Source organism: Lissotriton helveticus, chromosome 3_1 (genome assembly GCF_964261635.1).
Source record: "Lissotriton helveticus chromosome 3_1, aLisHel1.1, whole genome shotgun sequence".
Lineage (NCBI taxonomy): Eukaryota > Metazoa > Chordata > Amphibia > Caudata > Salamandridae > Lissotriton > Lissotriton helveticus.
This window is the reverse complement of record NC_136061.1, coordinates 128,914,764-128,935,478: the sequence shown is the minus strand read 5'-3', so window position 1 is coordinate 128,935,478 and position 20,715 is coordinate 128,914,764. Positions and strand designations below refer to the sequence as shown.

The window sequence follows — 20,715 nt, the reverse complement described above, 5'->3', positions numbered from 1 at the left end:
ATCCCTAGCCTGAGATGACTGTCCCTCCCCACACACTGCCCATCCCTAGCCTGTGCTGACTACCCCCCCCACACACTGCCCATCCCTAGCCTGTGCTGGCTCTCCCTCCCCACACACTGCCCATCCCTAGCCTGTGCTGACTGCCCCCCCACACACTGCCCATCCCTAGCCTGTGCTGACTGTCACACACTGCCCATCCCTAGCCTATGCTGACTGTCCCTGCCACACTCTGCCTATCCCGAGCCTGCGCCCGCTGTCCCTTCACACACACTTCCCATCCCTAGCCTGTGCTGACTGCCCCCCCCCACACTGGCCATCCCTAGCGTGTGCTGACTGTCCCTCCCCACACACTGCCCATCCCTAGCCTGTGCTGACTGTCACACACTGCCCATCCCTAGCGTGTGCTGACTGTCCCTCCCCACACACTGCCCATCCCTAGCCTGTGCTGACTGTCCCTCCCCACACACTGCCCATCCCTAGCCTGTGCTTACTGTCCCTCCCCACACACTGCCCATCCCTAGCCTGTGCTGACTGTCCCTCCCCACACACTGCCCATCCCTAGCCTGTGCTGACTGTCCCTCCCCACACACTGCCCATCCCTAGCCTGCGCCCGCTGTCCCTTCACACACACTGCCCATCCCTAGCCTGAGCTGACTGTCCCTCCCCACACACTGCCCATCCCTAGCCTGTGCTGACTACCCCCCCCCCCACACACTGCCCATCCCTAGCCTGTGCTGGCTCTCCCTCCCCACACACTGCCCATCCCTAGCCTGGGCTGGCTCTCCCTCCCCACACACTGCCCATTCTTAGCCTGTGCTGCTGTCCCTCCCCACACACTGCCCATCCCTAGCCTGTGCTGACTGTCCCTCCCCACACACTGCCCATCCCTAGCATGTGCTGACTGTCCCTCCCCACACACTGCCCATCCCTAGCCTGTGCTGACTGTCCCTCCCCACACACTGCCCATCCCTAGCCTGTGCTGACTGTCCCTCCCCACACACTGCCCATCCCTAGCCTGTGCTGACTGTCCCTCCCCCACACACTGCCCATCCCTAGCCAGCGCCCGCTGTCCCTTCACACACACTGCCCATCCCTAGCCAGCACCCGCTGTCCCTTCACACACACTGCCCATCCCTAGCCTGTGCTGACTGTCCCTCCCCACACACTGCCCATCCCTAGCCTGCGCCCGCTGTCCCTTCACACACACTGCCCATCCCTAGCCTGAGCTGACTGTCCCTCCCCACACACTGCCCATCCCTAGCCTGTGCTGACTACCCCCCCCCCCACACACTGCCCATCCCTAGCCTGTGCTGGCTCTCCCTCCCCACACACTGCCCATCCCTATCCTGGGCTGGCTCTCCCTCCCCACACACTGCCCATTCTTAGCCTGTGCTGCTGTCCCTCCCCACACACTGCCCATCCCTAGCCTGTGCTGACTGTCCCTCCCCACACACTGCCCATCCCTAGCCTGTGCTGGCTCTCCTTCCCCACACACTGCCCAACCCTAGCCTGTGCTGGCTCTCCCTCCCCACACACTGCCCAACCCTAGCCTGTGCTGGCTCTCCCTCCCCACACACTGCCCAACCCTAGCTGACTGTCCCTCCCTGGGCACACCTCATCCCTACCATCTGCTCGCTGTCCTCCCTGCACAAACCCCCAATGCTAGACTGTGACTGTCCCATGCTACACACAGCTCATCCCTTACCTCTTGTCACTGTCACTCCTCGCCCACGCCCCATCCATAGCCTGTGCTTCCTGCCCTCTGCTCGGGGTCCTTCCCTACCACACAGCTCCTCACGAGTCTCTCCTTCCTGTACACACCAATTCCTTATCTTCTGCTCACTGTTCCTCCATGCACACAACCCATCCAGAGCCTCTGCTCACTGTCCATCCATGCACACAGCCCATCCAGAGCCTCTGCTCACTGTCCATCCATGCTCACTGCCCATCTCTAGCCTCTGCTCACTGTCCCTTCATGCTCACTGCCCATCTCTAGCCTCTGCTCACTGTCCATTCCCCCCACACACCCATCCAGAGTCTCTGCTCCCTGTCCCACCTACCCACAGTCCATGTCTAGCCTCCGTTCACTGTCCCTCCATACACACAGCCTAGCCAGAGCCTCTGCTCACTGTCCATCCATGCTCACTGCCCATCTCTAGCCTCTGCTCACTGTCCCTTCATGCTCACTGCCCATCTCTAGCCTCTGCTCACTGTCCCTTCATGCTCACTGCCCATCTCTAGCCTCTGCTCACTGTCCCTTCATGCTCACTGCCCATCTCTAGCCTCTGCTCACTGTCCATTCCCCCCACACACCGATCCAGAGTCTCTGCTCCCTGTCCCACCTGCCCACAGTCCATGTCTAGCCTCCGTTCACTGTCCCTCCATACACACAGCCTAGCCAGAGCCTCTGCTCACTGTCCATTCATGATCACTGTCCATCCCCCACTGTCCATCCAGTCTCTGCTCCCTGTCCCACCTGCACACAGTCCATGTCTAGCCTCCGCTCACTTTCTCTCCATGCACACTGCCCACCCAGAACCCTTGCTCACTGTCCCTTCACACTCACTGTCCACCCCTTCACACACCCATCAAGAGTCTCTGCTCCCTGTCCCACCTGCCCACAGTCCCTCTCTAGCCTCCGCTCATTGTCCCGCCATCCATCCAGCCCATCAGACCCCCTGCTCACTGTCCCTCCCTGCCCCGCCGCCAGCCTCCGCTCACTCTGCCCCCAGTGCCCCCGGCAGCCCTATTGTTCCAGTGAAAGGCTCGCGCTGTCCAGCGCAGATGCCACGCATGGCGCGGGCTCCAATTACTGCACTTTTCCGACGTGGCATCCATTGTCTAAACTTGGAGCCCGAATATTAATACTCCCTGGCCACCCTATATAAAGAGACAATGCCTATTGTGCGCGCGCTGTCGTGTGACCTGGCACAGGAGGGGCGGACAGACGCGCTTGACAATGGTAGGACTGTGTGCAGTGCCCGCGAGACTTCGTGTGTGTCTCTGCCTATGTTATGCTCGGCGATTCGTATTTGTGTAGCGCCAATTACCAATTTTATCGCATCATAGCGCATTCTCTAGCTGGAAGTCCTGTCACTGAAGATCTAGGGAGGCCATAAATCGTTCTGTGTCTGTTGATTGGCTGCGTGTTATCTGTTTCCCTGTCGGTGCCAGTGTGTGTCCAATCTGCCTGCCTATCTATCTGTATGTCTGTCCACCAACCAACCTGTCTGCCGCTCTGTCTCTCTATCTCTCCATTCATGTCTGTCTTTCTCTCCGTTTGTGTCTTGAACTGCCAATATGGCAGCCTATAAATGACTCTCCCTGCCCTCCTTATCCTTCCATCTTCCCTCTCTATATTTACCTTCTTGCCATCTCCTGTTCTTCTACATATCTTCCAATCCCACTGAGGCCTCCTTTGGCATGACGCCTCTCAGGCCATAGTTGCCACAGCCTACTGTTTTTCCAGAACTTACCCCTCTGTTATGTTAAAGGTATTTATAAAGCGCGCATACACCAACCGGTTTCTTGGCGCTAAGCAGAGGAACATAACCCACTGCTCGTTATTTCACTCATACGCTTGCATGAAGAGCCATGTTTTCAGGAGTTGTCTAAATCCGGAGTAGCCGGGGTTCATTCTAATGTGACGTGGTGGGGAGGTCCAGAAGTGGGGGCCAACATGGAAATTCTGGCACCACCAATTCTCTTCTTCTTGAAGGAGGGAATAACAAGCGGTGGAATAAGGGGGCCAGCCCTTCCTTTCCCAGCAGGTTGGGTATCCTGGACATAGCTACTCTAGCATCGATTCTTCAAGTGCTCCGCTACGCATGCGGACCTCAGGTACTTTGCTACTCCTTCTGCTCCTCTACGCATGCGGACTACTGATTCTCTGATCTTCTTTCATGAGCTGCTGACTCTGGACATGTCTTTGCTGCACCAGGGAAGGGCTGGATGGCGGCCTTTTTGTTGCCATGATAATGCCTTTATTTACTGCCCTAAACATCTCTTACACTGCAGTGAGGAATGAAGCTACTGCAGGTATTAGGGGTCGGTGAGAGTCAATCCGGTCCAATAACACATTTCCCCCTCCTAAAGACACGGTGTCACAGCTGAAAGTTACACGTCAAGTTCAGCTCTACCTTCTTATTGACAAAATATGGGCAATTACCTTTTGTTAATGACTAGTACTATGGGCAATTATCTTGTGTTAATTCGTAGGAAGATAAGCCAGCTCAACGTTTGGAAATTTTCGTCCACAAAAAGAAAACACACATCAGTTGCTGCTCCAGATATTTTGCTTGATAAACTTCACGGAAGAAAGAGTGCTAAGTATAAACCACGAGAATCGCGTCTAATGATGAACATATTGGGCCCGGTTCACAAAGGTAAACTGAGACAAAAGTCTAACTTTTGTCTTCGATTTGGTCTCAGTTAAACTTAAGACCAAAACTTACGTTTAACTAAGACAAAACTCTAACTTTACTACTCGTAAATGCCCTTTGTGAATACCGAAAGTCGCAACATTAGAAGTTTACCTTTATGAATCAAGCTCATTCTGTTTAGGTGTTTGGTCTTACCGTATTCCTCTCCACTGCAATACCTATGATAATATCAGCTTGAGGATGGATGTGGGCTGACTGATGATATTCAAAATCTATGTAGTGCGTTCCGTTGCTTGAGGTGAAGGTGACAATGAGTTTCCAGCTAGACATCATGCCAACTTTTCCTCCGAGCCCCACTGTAATAGTGGTGCCAAGAGGGGCACTATTGCCAAATATAAACTTTTATCCAGAGGTAGCGGCTTGCATAAGTCCTCTAAACACACCACTGCAGCACGAGGCTGCATGCAAGACATGGTACTGGATGTTCAGGGCAGTTACAATCCAGACCTGGACTGGGGGCTGAAAGCAGCTCTTGAATATGTTACAGGCAGCAGCAGGCTGCCTACAATGCAGTAAATGTTCGGCCACTGAGTGCGAGATACTCTCCTTTCATTAGAGATTCAACTAGTCCATACCCACACATTTTTTGTAATGCTTCAGTGGGTTTACAGAGCTGTGCCATAAAAATCATCCCCAGGCTTACTGTGCAGTTCTGGTGATTACGCCGGGTCTGGAGGTTTAGTGGACTAATGCGTCCGCTGTAGGAGCCTGTGATCGACCTCATAGTCATGGACTGAAATCCCAGCGGGTCTACTCAGCCTTTTGTCCTTCTGAGGTCGATAAAATGAGTACCATTGAGTTGGATAACAACAAAACATGTTATTCAGCGCCAAGATATCCTTGAGTGAACGTGCGGTTTACAAGTACAACTGAGTTTATAAACTCAGGAAATAATCCAATACTTCAGGATCAGGGGAAGTACACAGGAGCACTATTTCACCAGCAATTAACACTGCTGCTTATATAAATTAGGTGGCGCTTCTATGACCGCTCTAAGGGCCGGATTGGCTGAGGTCACCTCTGGCTATCCTACCCTGAGTGTATCGTCCTGTCCCCTAGCCTACAAGAGGATGGCCTCTGTCCTATTTGGTCAGTATAATCCTCACAGGAGCTTTTGATGCTACCAGGGACTTCTCAGTGTCCAATAGGACCAGTCCAGCCACAAGAGCATGATCCTGCCCCCATCCTAACGGGGACGTCCCTGCATCCTCAATGGTATGTTAAGCACAAAGGCACAGGCTTTGTCCTTAATTCAAATCCCATTGCATAGACAGACAAGAGGCAACAGTGCATCTAGGCTGAATGATGCAATGAAGGCCTTCGCTGCAAACCTGAGTGAGGTTAATGATACCATATTATAGAGTCACACAGCAGAACAGGTAGACGGCTCTATGGATTGGAGACGTCAGTAATACAGCTCATGGTAGACCTTCAAGAATCAAAAGAGCAAAACTTGGGAGTTAATGTGCACAAATGTTTTTAAAATTGGTATGCAATCCGATATTTGGAGGCCTTGGCGTGCTTTGCTTTTATTCATGGGCATAGCTCAGTCAGTTAGATTCAGGGGATGTGAAACAGATTTCTCAACCATCACTGCCATTTAAATGACAAAATTTATGTTAAATTGTATTATATTTAAAAGACTTCTCTGCACCACATGAGCCATCCACTCCTTTGTTTACACTTGGCCTGTTATGTGTGCGAGGGAAGATGAGGTTGGGTGTATACAAGCTCGGCAAAGTTTCTTAGACATGTCTCTGCGATTAGTGCTGCTAATCCGAGTAAAAATCCGACCACAGACAATGCTAGCCCGACTGGAGGACCCTGGACCCAACAACACACACCAGAATCCCTTTATTCAGGGCAGGTATCACACTCCAAACAGCACCCCGCTGTTATTACATTTTCACAGCACAGTGAGAGGAATACAGACATACCTAAGTATCAAGAATGTCAACCAAAGCTAGCTATTCCTACCCCTGTATTGCCCTTTGGTACCTCAGGTACTGCCTCTGCTTTTCCTGAATTCAAGGGTCATAAAGGCCACAGAAAGAACAGAAAGTAGGCAAAGTTCTAAGACTCTGGTTTACACTGTGGAGTCCTCTCCATGACCTTTACCATGTACCTTAGCAGCAAAAAGGAAGAAAAAGGTTAATCCTGTGATGTCTTTAGGGCTTAAGCGTGGGTGTGTTTGTGTGACGTCCCTCTGCTATCCATGGCCTTTGGTAAAACCAAAGTCCATGCCTAGAGAACTATATTCAATCAGGACGCAGAGAGGGGTGATAGGGAAGGGAAGTGTCTGCATAAGTAACTGGTGGAACATAATCAAAGGAAGTATCTAAGATAAAAATGTACACAAATGTTTTTTGGATCATTTGGGGAGCTAGGATGTAGGGATGAGTGAAGTTATGTATTGTTGTGTGTAGGGATCAGTTTATTTTAAAATGGAGCGCAGTCTTGAAGAGCTTGTGATGATTTAACAGCTACCTACTACAGCTAGGAAAATACTATTTAGGACACAGAGACATCGCCCTAGAAGAGTTAGCTCAGAAAATCATTTTAAAACTCATATTCTGGTAATATTACATTTTAGCAGGTTTCCATAGGATTGGTAAATTAAAATATATACACACAAAAATCAAAGCAGGTTTTCTTCTTTCACTTAGTACAAATCAGCCACTAAATGGGTGTCTATTTATCTCTCCTTTTTAGGTTGTGTTAATCCTTTGGTTTTACCACTTTTGCATGAGGGTAGAGCGAAGGTGGCATGCATCAACCAAACGAAAGCTCGGCTCGTTATGGGCCTGACGTTCCAACATGACCTTGAACTGAGCCAGGCTTCATGCTTGAGCCTGGCTTGAGCGATCAGCAGCTCATCCTTCTCTAACTGACTGGTCTCCCCCTGCCCTCTTCCCACTGGCTGTTGCTTGTCCCTCCTCCTCCTCTGCAGCTCCTTTGCGTGCCTCATGCCTGCTGTCCGTTGTTTCAGCTCCCTCCCTCGTCCCACCCCACAGTGTGTTTTTAGGCATACTGCATAGCAGCACTGGCTGCTGTGCAACATGGCTTAAAGGAAAAAAGTGATCTGACGTGGCCAATGCTGGCTGCATCATAGCACTTTTTTCATTTACTTTTAAGCCATATTGCACACAAAAAAACATTAACTAAGCCAATATATCTTGCAAAGGCGAAACCTATTGGCTTTACCCGTTTAAATATCTTGATTCTCTTGCTCCTTATATGCAATATTATGGTTTCGGGTACATATAATTATTGTGGAATCTGTCTTGTGAAAGTAAACACCAATAAGCAGCTTGTATTTGGTTTCAAAATATATTTGGAGGAATTCAATTAGTACTTTCAAAAGTGGCTGTAGTTCAGAATCTGTGGTAATCTGACTGTGCAGACACATTTCCAGCTTGAACATTCAAGTCCATCAGTGCAAAAAGTAAAAAAATAACTACTGCTGTAAATTCTTCTGTATCAGCTGATTACTATTAATCTTTAAGGAATAATTGTTCCACAGAGAATTTAAGTGAGTTTTCATTTTCACTGTTTAGTTCTAATTCTGCTCAGTGATACATTTCTCAGTGTCTGCTTGTTCTTGTTGTGATGTCTCCAATCAGCTCTAAAAAATTATTACAGAACACCAACATTATTTCCTACTGTAGGTGACAGCTCGACAGTAAAAGAAAATTAGAGACGGGTTTCTACACTCCTACTGCAACCTTCCTTGTATTATATATGGGCGAATATACTCCATCTGTTCTGCAATATGCTATTGCAGGTCACCAAGGAGTTTTATAACCATATAGAGAGACATGACACTGCCTGCTGAGTCCCTTAATATGGATACGGTACTCTGAGTACTGCTTATAGTGTAATATGTTATAATAAGCAAATAATATCAATTTTTCTTAATTACATAATAACTTTTTCCTACTACATAAGGTTTTTGTAAAGGCACCAGTAAAAAGAAAATTTTAAAAAACTTGAGTTTACACATTTATTAGAAATGTTTATTGTTAAATTATATATGGATTATGGCAACTATAGAAAGAGTTAATAATGTTCAGATGCCGGAAAAGAACGCTAAAATACTGCTTTTGGGTGACAGACTTGATGTAAGATGCTCACCTATATTGTGATATATTCCTCGATCAGTAACAGAATGCATACCATGCAGATCACGACAGGGATTCACCTGGGAATTCTTGTTAATCACATAGTGAAATAATGTAAGAGAATCTGCATAGGTATCCCATGCAGTGGGTATGGCACATGTGTATTAAGAGCGGCGTGTTTATGGGATCTAATAATCAGTGCATAGGGTCATGTAACTGAAAAATTGCTATTTATTTAAATTTCATTTTATTTAGTTTAAATATCACTTTGCAGAGGTACTGAACAAGTCAATTAAAGGTGACACAAACAATCAAAGGCAACTATATGTTAAAGTATCAATAAAAACAATGGAAAGAGGCAGATAAATTGGTACTTTAGGAGGGAGTGGAAAGTGTTTTTTGTGGGGCTGACTATATGGGGGAGGAGGGGAGTGAGTTCCAGTGTAAGGGGCGAGTAGCAAAAATGAATGAAAATAAGCCTCCAAGTCCTCCAGTCAAAAGCTCTCTTAGGAAGCTTTTGCCGATGCCTTCAATTGATGTTTTCCTTCAGATACTTTGGATAGGCAAAGACAGACTTTCAGGGCCTGTACACTGGAACGCAGAAATTTTCTGACACATAGATGCTGTAAAATGAAAAAGGCAGACATTGACTAAACAGATTGAGTCAACATTGTATTAGGGTTTATACAATGAGAAAGCATTTAGTGTGAAAAGCGAGGGCATTACAATTTGAAAATATTCATTCAAAAAGAGGAAGACCTCTTTTACCAAGAATACCCTGAACCTTCTTCATAACTTAAGTAAAAATAAAATGTACCTTCATGTAGGGAGACCTTTGTTGTCCCCTTTCTCCCAACGAGCTGCAAAGGGTAAGCATTACATTTTAAGTTTAATCCTGCCCTTCGGTAATGGTTACAAATGGAAATTACCTTGTCTTTAACAGTGCCAAAAACTTCTCTTATGAATGATGGCCCTGCTTCAAGAAATACTCCAATGACTATTAAGAAAGTTATACTCATCAGCCCTCTAAGGCGGGCAGAGGAGTAGAGTAGAAGGAACAGAGAGAACCTAAATAATGTTGTAGAAGATAAGGATGGGAGATCAGAGGTATTCCTTTGTTGTGACCCAAGCATAGTAAAAAAAAATTGAAAGTGAAAGAAAAGTGTTGATGTTTTAAGTCCAGCTGAAACGTACTTCCATTTTGAACTTCGATTCCTGAAGGCCCTACCTTGTCTGTATGATTCTGTTGGTAGTGAAACAATGTTGGAAATGACATTTGGGAGTTGGGGCGAATTTCAGAAAGAAAGCTCTACCTTAGCGGGCAAAACTGGGACACATACAAAATGCCTCATCTACGAATAAGTCCTTGGCTTGCCAACCCCAAGTGCAATCAGACTATTTTTCTCTAAACGGCTCCCAAACATACCAGTGCGAAGCGACGAAGAGCCTTGCAAAATTGACTTAATCAGACGATTGTATGTAAAAACTAGGGGTGGGCATAGCTTGCGAAGTAGCGCTACGCGTAGCTATGCAAAGTGCACTACACGAACTGCGTAGTAGCATGTTCGCACTGTGCAAGATGTCGTTTTCAATGATTGCACAGTGCGGACAAGCTTCCGGCACTGTGCAATCATTGGAAACGCCATCTTGCACAGTGCGAGCTGTACTTTTCTGCCGCTAGAGTAGATTTTTACTCGAGCTGCAGCTTTCTCAACGCGGCCTGGTAGTTTCTCATCGCAAGCGGTCGCGAGCATGCACGACCACTCGCAATGAGAAACTTGACCTCCCCGCGTTGAGAATCTCGCCGGGAGGTTTATTTTCCATGCTCGCGATCGCGAACAAGGAAAAAGTCTTGCGAGGATGTCATTTTGCTTACTCGTGGTCGCCAACTTGACGTTGAGGACCGCGAGCAAGCAAAAAATTATGGCTACGCATGTTTGCACTGTGCTACGTGCAGTTCGCGTAGTGCTAAGATGTGCAAACTTCGCAAACTACGTGAGCGTAGCGTAGTGCATTGTCCAGGGTTAGTAAAAACAGCGAGAAAAAATATTATAGGGCGTAAATATGGAAGCCTACATCAAGAACCAAAAGATTGCGAAGATAAATGTATATAGGGTAGTATAGATTTACTATTTTTAACTCTTCGTCTACTATAAAGGTACATATATGTGAAGTTAAGTATAGTAAACCTATATTGACGTATAAATGCTTACCTTTACAATATTTTACATAAATGTACATAACACTAAATAAAACAAGCCCCAGATGTACAACAGTTCGACAAAAGAAAGAGCACAACAGAAAGACAAAATTAAATACGAACTAAAACATAGAAACTTGTTTTGGAAGTGAACTGCAAACATAAAACAAAAACACAAAGAAACCAATTTAGCACCGAGAAACGAAACGGCGCAATAACAAAATGGATCAGAAAAAACGCATCAACAAAACACACGACATGTTTTTAACAAACACAGCAGGCTCGAGGACTGGATACGTGTAAGTCCGAGGCGCTTCTGATGGCAGAGACTGGGATGGGCTTTTTTTGATGAAATGATAATTGTTTATTAATCTGAGAGACGTGCCCAAGTGTAATTACGCGCGCAGTCTCTGTGGGGAGTTCCTCCTCTCTGAAGAGAGGCATTGGTAAATATCGGAGCCACGCGAGGGGGCCTCGCCGGTGTTCAGCTGCACAGCAAAGCCGCGCTACTTTCAGAGGATTAGCGCAGACAAAGCGGCCCAGAGAAAATAATTACTAGTTTTAGCTGGAGACGCTCTGGCTGCGGCGCGCGGGAGCGCACGCAGCGCCGGCGGAAGACCACACAGCCACTCACAGGCGTGGCGGACGTGATGTCTGACAGGAGCGGGGGCGGGGCGAGCGAGACAGACTGGCGCGTTCCATGGAATGTGGTGTGGGGCAGCCAATGAGATGCCCTGGGACAGTAGCCTGTAACTACTGTTATTGTGTGTTGGGCTGTTCCTGGCGCAACCGCAGCTGCCTGACTTTGGCTTACCTGCAGAGCCATGGACCTCAGTTAGGGTAGACAGGGACAGCAGCAGCTGCTATGCTTGGCTTGGGCACTGCTTGGTTGCAGACTTTGGAGACAGTTGACAGTATAAAGGATTCAGTTCAGTACTTCCGCAGCCTGGTACACGGAGGAGGGGGTGGGGGCCTGGGGGGTCTGTGGCATAACGGTGCATAGGGCCCCCAGGGTTGCTTTGCTTTGGAGGTGGCCCCCTCAGCTCTTAAGCCATGACATTGCATGCCTGGCAGAATGTGTACAATGGCATGGAATAAGAAAAATCTAAAAGCTCGGTAAAGCCACTGCTTATGCGAGTAGAAAAAATCTGAAAAGCAACACTGTTAATGTAGCAGACAGAGGCCCAGCAAAAGCGACCCGACGTGTCTATGGAAGGGGCATAATGCAGACCCTTGCTGCTAAGTGGGCCCACAGTTCTACAGGGTGCCCCCATTAAGGCCAAATCGAATGAATATCTGTGCAATGTGGGAGACGCCAAGGTTCATCACATTCTACAAGGGGGCCCCATCATTTTGCATTATGCCACTGGTCTGGGGGTTTGATAGGCCACATTACGTGCTATTCAGACACACAGACTCAATGTGCAGGTCCAAACTGGATCTCGAGAATTCCAACCTTCCATTTATTATTTTGACAGCATGTAACAGGTGACATCAGGTTTCCTGGTGTGTTGACAACATAACGTCACTACACAATGTTAATACAAATTATATAATGTGAGACTTTTTATGAGACTTTGAGTGGTAAAGATATAGGCGGAGATCAGCTTGGCAACTTCTTGTCTTTCTAGTGTGGCCATTTCGTCTCAGTGCCATCTCAAGTGATGGAGGCGCCATAGAGCGTGGCACTTCTGGAAATGGCGGAGAGCACATTTGGGCTGGACTTTTCTTATTGTCTTCTAGTGCTTTCCCTGTAGGCTAGCTGGGGGGTATAGTTACCTATGATTCAGCTGTGAAGCATTTGAAAATGGAGCCATTTCTTGTCACATGTTTGCCTTTCTGCAGCCATCAATAATCTCATGTGCTTAGTGACAGTCAGGGAGAAGTAATGGGTATTGGTACTGAACAATAGCTTGCTTTGGTGCTCCCAATGCTGAGGGGTAGACGCTTCATCTAGCACTCATGCATGTGCTTCTATCCCTTATTCTCTGTTATCAGTCCTCAGTTGTCTTCTGGGTTGCCAGACGTCTTTTGGTGGCAGAATTGTGTCTTTGACAGCTAGGATATACAGCATGGATGCAGGGACACACTGATTTGTGCAGTAAGGGATGTTAAAATAAAGGCACATGACCTGGTGGACGAGCCACTCAAGGTTCTCTTGATGTTCCAGTCCAATTTTCATTTTCTAATTAAGGATTTACCTCTCCACTTTGAAATTGGCTTGAGGCAAAAGAAGGACTGTCTTGAAAGAATGAATTATCAGGATAATTCATAATTCAGCAATATTGTTTTAATTGAATGTCTAGCTATTTTCAATTTTTACTTCACTGGCACATCTTGGGGTAGCTCATATTTTCTGTAGTTGGAGTCACATAATCAAAAGCTATCAAGTTGACAATCTCAACATCAGAGTAGTGGGTGCCACTGTCAACCATGGACTTTACCTGTCTTCCATCTGGATTATTACAAATGTAGCAGCTTATTTTGTTCCATGGTAGATCATGTTTCTCTTTGGTGATGGCCACAGGGTCATTTCCAAGGTCTCTGGCTTTGCAAAAAAAAAAAAAAAAACAGTCATCCTCTATCTCCTCCACCATACTGTCAATATCTGGGACCAAAACCTTCCTGACTTTCATGTGATGCCACCTTAGGGACCCTAATGCGCCAGCTGGACGGATCTTGTAATTTGAGAAAGGGGGTCACACAGCAGTATTCTCATAGGGTATTGCTATCTCCGTTTCGGTGAAGTTCAAGGTTCACCACTCAGATCACAGTCTGAAAGGTGTTGGCCTTCAAGAAAAGGCTTCTATGTCTTGTTTCTATCCGGCAGGCCCGTGCCCTGAAGTGATAGAGCAGAGCTGCAAATAAGCCCCACACCTACCCACTAATGACAGTTCCTTTCTTTCCTCACCTTCACATTGGAATCCAGAACTCCGCTTCTGTTTTTTGACAACTACCACTGATTTCACATTGTGATAGCGAACATTGTCCCTACCTTAAGCACTAGGTTTCAAGCCAGCCTGCGACTGCAGGAAGCAGATGTAAGTCATGAACCCTCACAACAGTGGCGTATAGACCTTTGGCCGCCCGTGGCGGTTCCTGCATTTGCTGCCCCGCGCTTGCCGTACTGAAGAGTACAGGGGGCTGGCGATTCCTCCGATTGCCGCCTTGTGACGGCCACATTGAAGAGAGCAGGGCTTGGGCTTGGGACAAAACTCTAAGTCATGCAATGAGTGCTCTGTCATGCATCTGAAGACGATCCGAAAACGGGAAGTGAAAGTCAAACACAGAGTACTCCGGTAAGTTGAAGTCGACGTCCATACACAGAGTCCATACACAGACATAAAAAAGAGAATCAGGACTTGACCCCATCCTGCCACTCTGACTCCTGAGAGAAGATGTAAGGATGTCATAATATCAGTCACATTCCTTCAAGGTCTCCAGCCCCAGAACAAATTCCTGAGTTGCTCCCACATGCCTAGAATTTCCCAGTCTGTTGTTGATTTAGCAGTAGATTCAGTCCTTTAATAAGGCCATTTTTCAAATTTTCGGTGCACTCCTGTTTTCCTCTAGTATGCTTCATGCAACCACTGGGGACCCTGGTTGGGTACTGCCGCTGGGCCCATCCTCTTCTATCCCTTTGGAACCCACTACCACCGGCCTGTACCAATGAAGTACATATTACTACTTTGGTCCCGCGATCCACACCTTTCCGTCAACCGGCACGGAAGACTTTTTGGTGGCAACGTCAGTGTCGTACTCCAATCCAACTTCAGCTGGAGTCTGATCGATGTCAGGCTATAAAATCTCCAGCAGATGTTTCATAATCTTTTTGCCTCCGACTTTGATTCTATAACAGGGCAAGAGGCACCAGAAGATGGTGATGACGGTAAAGGGATGACTTGCTCAACCGCAATATACTGATGATGCCCTATACACTGATTTAGAGAATGCTGTGCTGCTGTTCCGCATGACTAAAAACATTGACACAGCCAATACCTTGCGTATGCGAGGCCAATTTGCTTTGCCAGTGCCTGTTTTAGTAGATGGCCATCATCCGCCAAACTCAAATCACCTACTTTCTCTTTCACTGTGTACTACAGCTCTTGCCTTTTCTATGTGTCTTGCAATTTTATTTCCTATCATGCTTCAGTGCCTACACCAACCTTCTACTGCCATATGACATTAAAATTATGCATCAACTATTCTCAAGAAATACCCATAATAAATCAATAATACTGGTAATATAGCTCAGTGAAATAACTATTTTGCTGTATGGGTCTGTTGGTAACCTCCAGGTCGCCTGTTCGCATACCAAGCAGTTAGTTGAACCTCACTTAATTAAGCATCATTTAATTAAGAGGGACACTTTCAGGTTAGTATTTCTTCAGTTCTGAGATGATGAGACTGTGAAAGAACTAAAACAAGACTCGTTGAAGGTACATCAAAGGCTTTGAGCAGTGGTACTGCTGAAGAGTTGTGATTTTTTTCTTCACCGTGAGGGTGAGAGCAAAAATGGAGAGCCCGATAGGAACCCGTCTCAGCACCTGCTTTTTAGAACTGCTGATGCTGAGCACCGGCAGGACCCAGCCCACTTAAAGCCCTGTTCAGAGTTATCTGTGTGAAGCAGAGACAAAGTGCTTGTTAGAAAAACCCAAGTGAGGTATAAATATTCAATCATGACTTGTGAGTTACAGATGCTAAAATAACGTGTACGAGAAAGCTGCCCAAGTCAATGCGGAGGAACAGTATGAGATTCTTCAAACGACACCAAGGCAAACAATTTAGAATAACATGATATATGATTGCGTAATTAATATTCTGCGCACCTCTAAAGGAAGCGCTTTAAGAGGAGCTCGGGGGTAGGGTATCTCGGGAGCAGTAGCTGCCCGTGGTGGAAGTGCTGCCGGGCGCTGATATGGGGAGGGGCAGGGTGGGGGGTAGTAAACTACAGATTACGGCCGATTAGAGGTAAGTAACCATATAAATAAATAAAAAAAATTGTTGCAAGCGCTGCATCGCATAATGCGATGCAGCGCGTGCAACGAAATTCGTTTTATTTATTTAAATGTTTACTTACCTCCGTTCATCCATATTCCGGTGTTTACTAGCCCCTACCCCACCCTCCCCCACCCTGCCTCACCGCCCCACGGAACTCCCTCCATGGGCCGTAACTGCTCGGTAGGAGACAGAGTGACCCCGGCTAGTAGGGGTTTGCCGAAGCGCATGCGCAAAATAACTGGGTGGCGGGCTGCTTTTCTTCTCAGCAGGGCTGGTGAAGGGTCTTTTATCTTTTCCAATAGAAGGAAGGTAAAAGTAGGTTGATTGAGCTAATCTGCTGATGTGCAGGATGCGTGAAGGGGTCCTGGGGAGTGTAAACGTGAGTTATTTTACTGAGGTGGGGAGTGAAGCCTTGCACCTTCAGGTTTTTGAGAAGCAATGGCTCAAATGTGTTTCTGTGTTCGTGATAGTGAAAAGGAGCTCTGTGTTCTGAAGGCTCTGCATCAGACAGCGGTCTGTCATCCAGTGCTGGATTTCTGCAATACTAGAGTGAAGCATCCAGTGCTTAATTTAAGCCGGTGGTTTCTGGTGTTCAGAGCCGGCACGTAATCATCAACACTGGTGCTTTTCATGAGCACTGGTTAAGGACACATTCATTTACAGGGAGATTAAGTGATTTGCCCAGGATCATGGGATGTTGATCCACAGCCGAGACTCGAACCTGCTCTGAAGTCTGCAGCTCTGACCATTATGCTACATCCTATCCCCACTTTCATGGTTAGTAGTTGATTCTGTTTCAGGCGGCGCTAACAGGAGAAATGGGCTGGTGCCAGCTGCCTCCTGACGAGAGCCCAGGCACTTATTTTGTTTTACAAATTATTCACTGGATTCATCGCATCTTTAGATAGAGTCGAGGGTCATCTGCACAGGTGAATACACACTTGTACAGCCAGCCCAGAAACTCAAGATACAGTGTGAACAGTGAGCGCGAGAGTTTCTCGGCATCTGCACTGAGTTATTACCAGGATGAAGCAATGCGGAGCACCACATGGCATTGCCTTCTCCCAGAGAGGTTCCTTCTCCCAGGAGGTCAGCCTGTCCAAGCCTTAGCCATGGAAACCCACGTCACGTCCCCGGTTGGTATTAGCTGGTGGGGACCTAGGAGTAGACAATGTTCTCGCCCAGTGCACAGTAAACAGCATCTAGCTGTTTGTGAGATCTTGGATGCTGCAGCCAGGGTGGGTCTGGATTGATGGTCTGCTAGCAGATGTTCCTTGTTGCAGGAGGCGTTCAGTTAATTGGAAACACTGCTCTGGGTTGCTTCCTCAGCCAGGCAGATTAGAACCAGGTGGGACGTTGGAAAGGATGTGAGTCGAGTAACCGTGCAGCGTAAGAGGAGGGTTTTACAGCAGGTTCACACGGTAACGCCTCTGCGGAAGGGGGTTTTAGGAAGTTGTGGGGGGTTATGCGTAACTCTGTTTTGGCAGGAGGAATATATGCTGATGTCATTTGATAACTCAGGTAGGTAATATGATGTACTTTCGAAAATGAGTAAAAGAGATGTATAGTAGGGAAATCAAAGCATTTGTATGTACAAATCCACCATATAGGAAGTCCCCTGCAAATGTCCCACAATCTTCAGTAGACATCACTCTGGCACCAGTGGTGCTTCTTCTAGCCGCACAACACTACAAGTACTGCTGGTACTACTACTAATGCTAGTCCCCGAAATAGTGCTACTAGTATTATTACTTCTACTACTACTGCTCGTACTACTAATACAACTTGTACTGCTAATGCAACCTCTACAACTTGCTCTACTTCTACACATGCTACTACCACTGCTATTACCTCTACTACTACCCCCTGAAGCTACTTCTACTACTGATACAACTATTATTGCTATGATTAATTCTGTTATTACTCCAAATATTAGTTATTCTAGTACTGCTTCTACAAAGAATTAATACTACTACTGCTGCTACTAGTACTATTACTTCTACTACTGCTGCTACACACTGCTCATACTACTAATACAACTTGTACTGCTAAGGCAATTTCTGCTGCGTGTTTTACTACTACGCATGCTACTACCCCTGCTAGTACCTCTACTACTACCTCTTACAGCTACTTCCACTACTGATACTATAATTGCTACACTTTATTCTACTAGTACTCCCACTGTTGGTACTTCTGGTACTGCTTCTACTAATTATTAACACTACTACTGCTCCTACTAGTACTATTAGAGCCACTACTGCTGCTACACACTGCTCGTACTACTGATACAACTTGTACTGCGAATGCTACCTCTACTTCCTGTTCTAGTACTACTGGTGCTACTCGCACCACTATTACCTCTATTACTACCTCCTGCAGCGACTTCTACTAGTATTAACCATGATAATAATAACCATAGTAATACCTGTTACTACTGGTTGACAGACGAATAGATTGTTAAATGTAAATAACATGTTGTGTTTGCTTTACATAGGGAGAGAGAGAGTTTCTCATTTTTCAATAACACAATTTAGTGTATTTGTGTCTCCCTGTTTTGGCACATTAGGGTCTTGAAGCCCAAGGGGATAAAGCAACTGGCGAGGATCACACAAAGTAATGTAATGTAAATAGGTACTTATAGAGCGCACAGCTACTCAATAGAGTGTCCCGGCGCTCAATGTGGTGGCGTCCAGAGCAGGGACTGGAGTCCAGGTATCCTGGCTCCATGGCTGGCAGTGTTGACACTCAAGTACCCCACTGATCTAATGGTAGCGCTCAAACTTGTGACATTGCCTTTAAGACTATAGGAGGAACTTCACGGGGCGTTATTTCATCAGGTAATCGATGCCGTTGGCGGCATTGCAAAATGAGATGTCATCAGCTTCCTGATTGGCTAATAACAGCCAGTTGCTTTGTGATGCATGCTGGAGCAAGGGGCTGGTGTGGTGGAGATGACAGCAGCATGCAAGGTTACATCGCGAAACCAAGGTGCTGACCTCTATGTTATAGGTGCCCACACAATGCAATTTCTTAAACTATAGAGAAATAACACCCACTGATGTTCTATCAATTGCTTGATGAGACCCTGATCTTATGCCTCATTAAAATTGAGTCTTATATTTCTTTTGCATAGGCAATACCATTGAATGAAAGGTAAACATACCTATAGTCCAGCCAATAACATTTTTTCTACAAGTTTCCTCCATTTCAGTGATTTCACTCCAGTGGTAAGTCAGGTTTCTCTCCTCAAAGACTAGCATAGCGCATTAACGTCATTCAGAGCCGTGCACTCAACATCTGTGAATCCCAAGGCACCTTTATTGACACTACTTCTAGTTCCTTTTAAAACATAACCACAAAACCTGTCCCAACTCTTTTTTGGACCTACCTTTTTTCTGCTCTACCCTCATTAATATTTTTCCTTCAGATCGAACAACCTGTGCTGCGATGCTCCAGCATCAAGCTATGCGCGTTGCGACCCCTGCACATGCTCGCTGTGTGTTACCATTGCTACAAGAACACTCAAGGACCTCCTGACTGGCAAGCAGAATGAGGGAGCACTGTTGGTTGGATTTCTGCCACAGGAAGAAGAGTAAGATATGAGGTTAGGGCCAAGTGGGTGGAGGTACCGAGCACCCTTGAAGCCTTTTAGCTAACAAGGCCTTCCTCATGGAGACTCCTGCCCTTGTTGAAGTGACCATTACTGGTTCTATGCACGTGGCGGTAGTAAACATATGGAAGATAAAAATAACTGGATGAAAGACCATGTCCCGTACCTGGGAAGTAGTTCCCGGTGAACCATTGTGTCATGGTCAAGGGAGTGGTGTTGAGGGCAGTGCTTAATTTGTAAAAAAAAAAAAGAAGTGCCAGGGCTCTCGTCAGGAGGCCACTGCTGCTTGCACCACACATTGCCTCTACCATGATGCCGATGGTAGTAAGAACACAACTACTAACCATCACACTCCTCCAAGTGGGACAAATCAGACTATTCCAATCCCCCAAAGCTATAAGAATGGCTTGGGCTGCAGGTAAAAGTCATTTTTAATGTATGCAGAATTAATACTTGACTGTTGTTGGTATCATCTCAGATAGCGCAACCTAGACGCAGACTGCAACAAGAGCCGGTGTTGACAATTTGGTGCTGGTGTCGAGCACCGGAAACCACCGCCTCAAATTAAGCTCTGATTGAGGTGTTGTCTCGGGTCTAAACCTGTTTCAAAGACTTGATTATATGATTATGCTGAGTCCTGCTCCTTGTCTAGAGGTCAGAGTCCCCAAACCATCTCGGCTTCGAGTGGTCGAGCCAATTGGAGGTCAGTTGCTGCGAGGGGTTGAGTCCATCTCCATCTGGGAGTGTGGCTAAGGGATCAAAGTCTCCACCCGGTGTGATATCTTGGAGGATTCAACCGGGTGACTGAGATCAGTACCTTCTGGGGCGATTTCTGTTGCAGTGGCTCTTCGGACCCCTCCTTCACCTCCATGGCTGAACCTGGCTCCTGGGTTGTGCAAGTGGCTTTTAAGAAGGAGAGTTCAACCTAGTTAGCGAAGCACAGGCAGAAGTGCATGAGGCAGGTTTTCCCTAGAGTTCACTCTCTCCCTGAGCCCAATCCAATGTGCAGGAGGTGCAATAGGAAGCTGAGGCTCTGGAAAGTAGTGTTATGTTATGTTAGACTCCATTTATAGCGCGCACGGCTACTCGGAAGTGTCCCAGCGCGAATGCCAAATGGTAAAGAAGGACAAGTGTTGGCCTGCTTAATATTACTTAAATAGCAGGGTTTTTAACAGTTTTTTAAACAGTCTAAAGCTCTCTATGTTTCGTAGTTCAAAGAGCAGGGCATTCCAAGCCATTGCCGCGTTAACAGAATGGGAGCTGCCGCCTAATCTAGTCAGGCGGTACCTAGGAACAACAGCAAAGCATTGGCCTGTAGATCGAAGATGTTGAGGCGGCACA

General features: G+C 46.8%; 1 protein-coding gene across 1 annotated transcript in view; it reads left to right on the top strand.

The window, feature by feature from the left end:
• The first annotated feature begins 2,897 nt into the window (after positions 1 to 2,897).
• Positions 2,898 to 20,715, top strand: part of LOC144822182 (myosin regulatory light chain 2B, cardiac muscle isoform) — a 131,050-nt gene continuing 113,232 nt past the window's right edge. Inside the window, exon 1 of the mRNA XM_078679374.1 lies at positions 2,898 to 2,962. Within this exon, the coding sequence (XP_078535500.1) occupies positions 2,960 to 2,962 (3 nt within the window). The 5' untranslated portion in view covers positions 2,898 to 2,959. The remainder of the gene's footprint in view (positions 2,963 to 20,715) is intronic.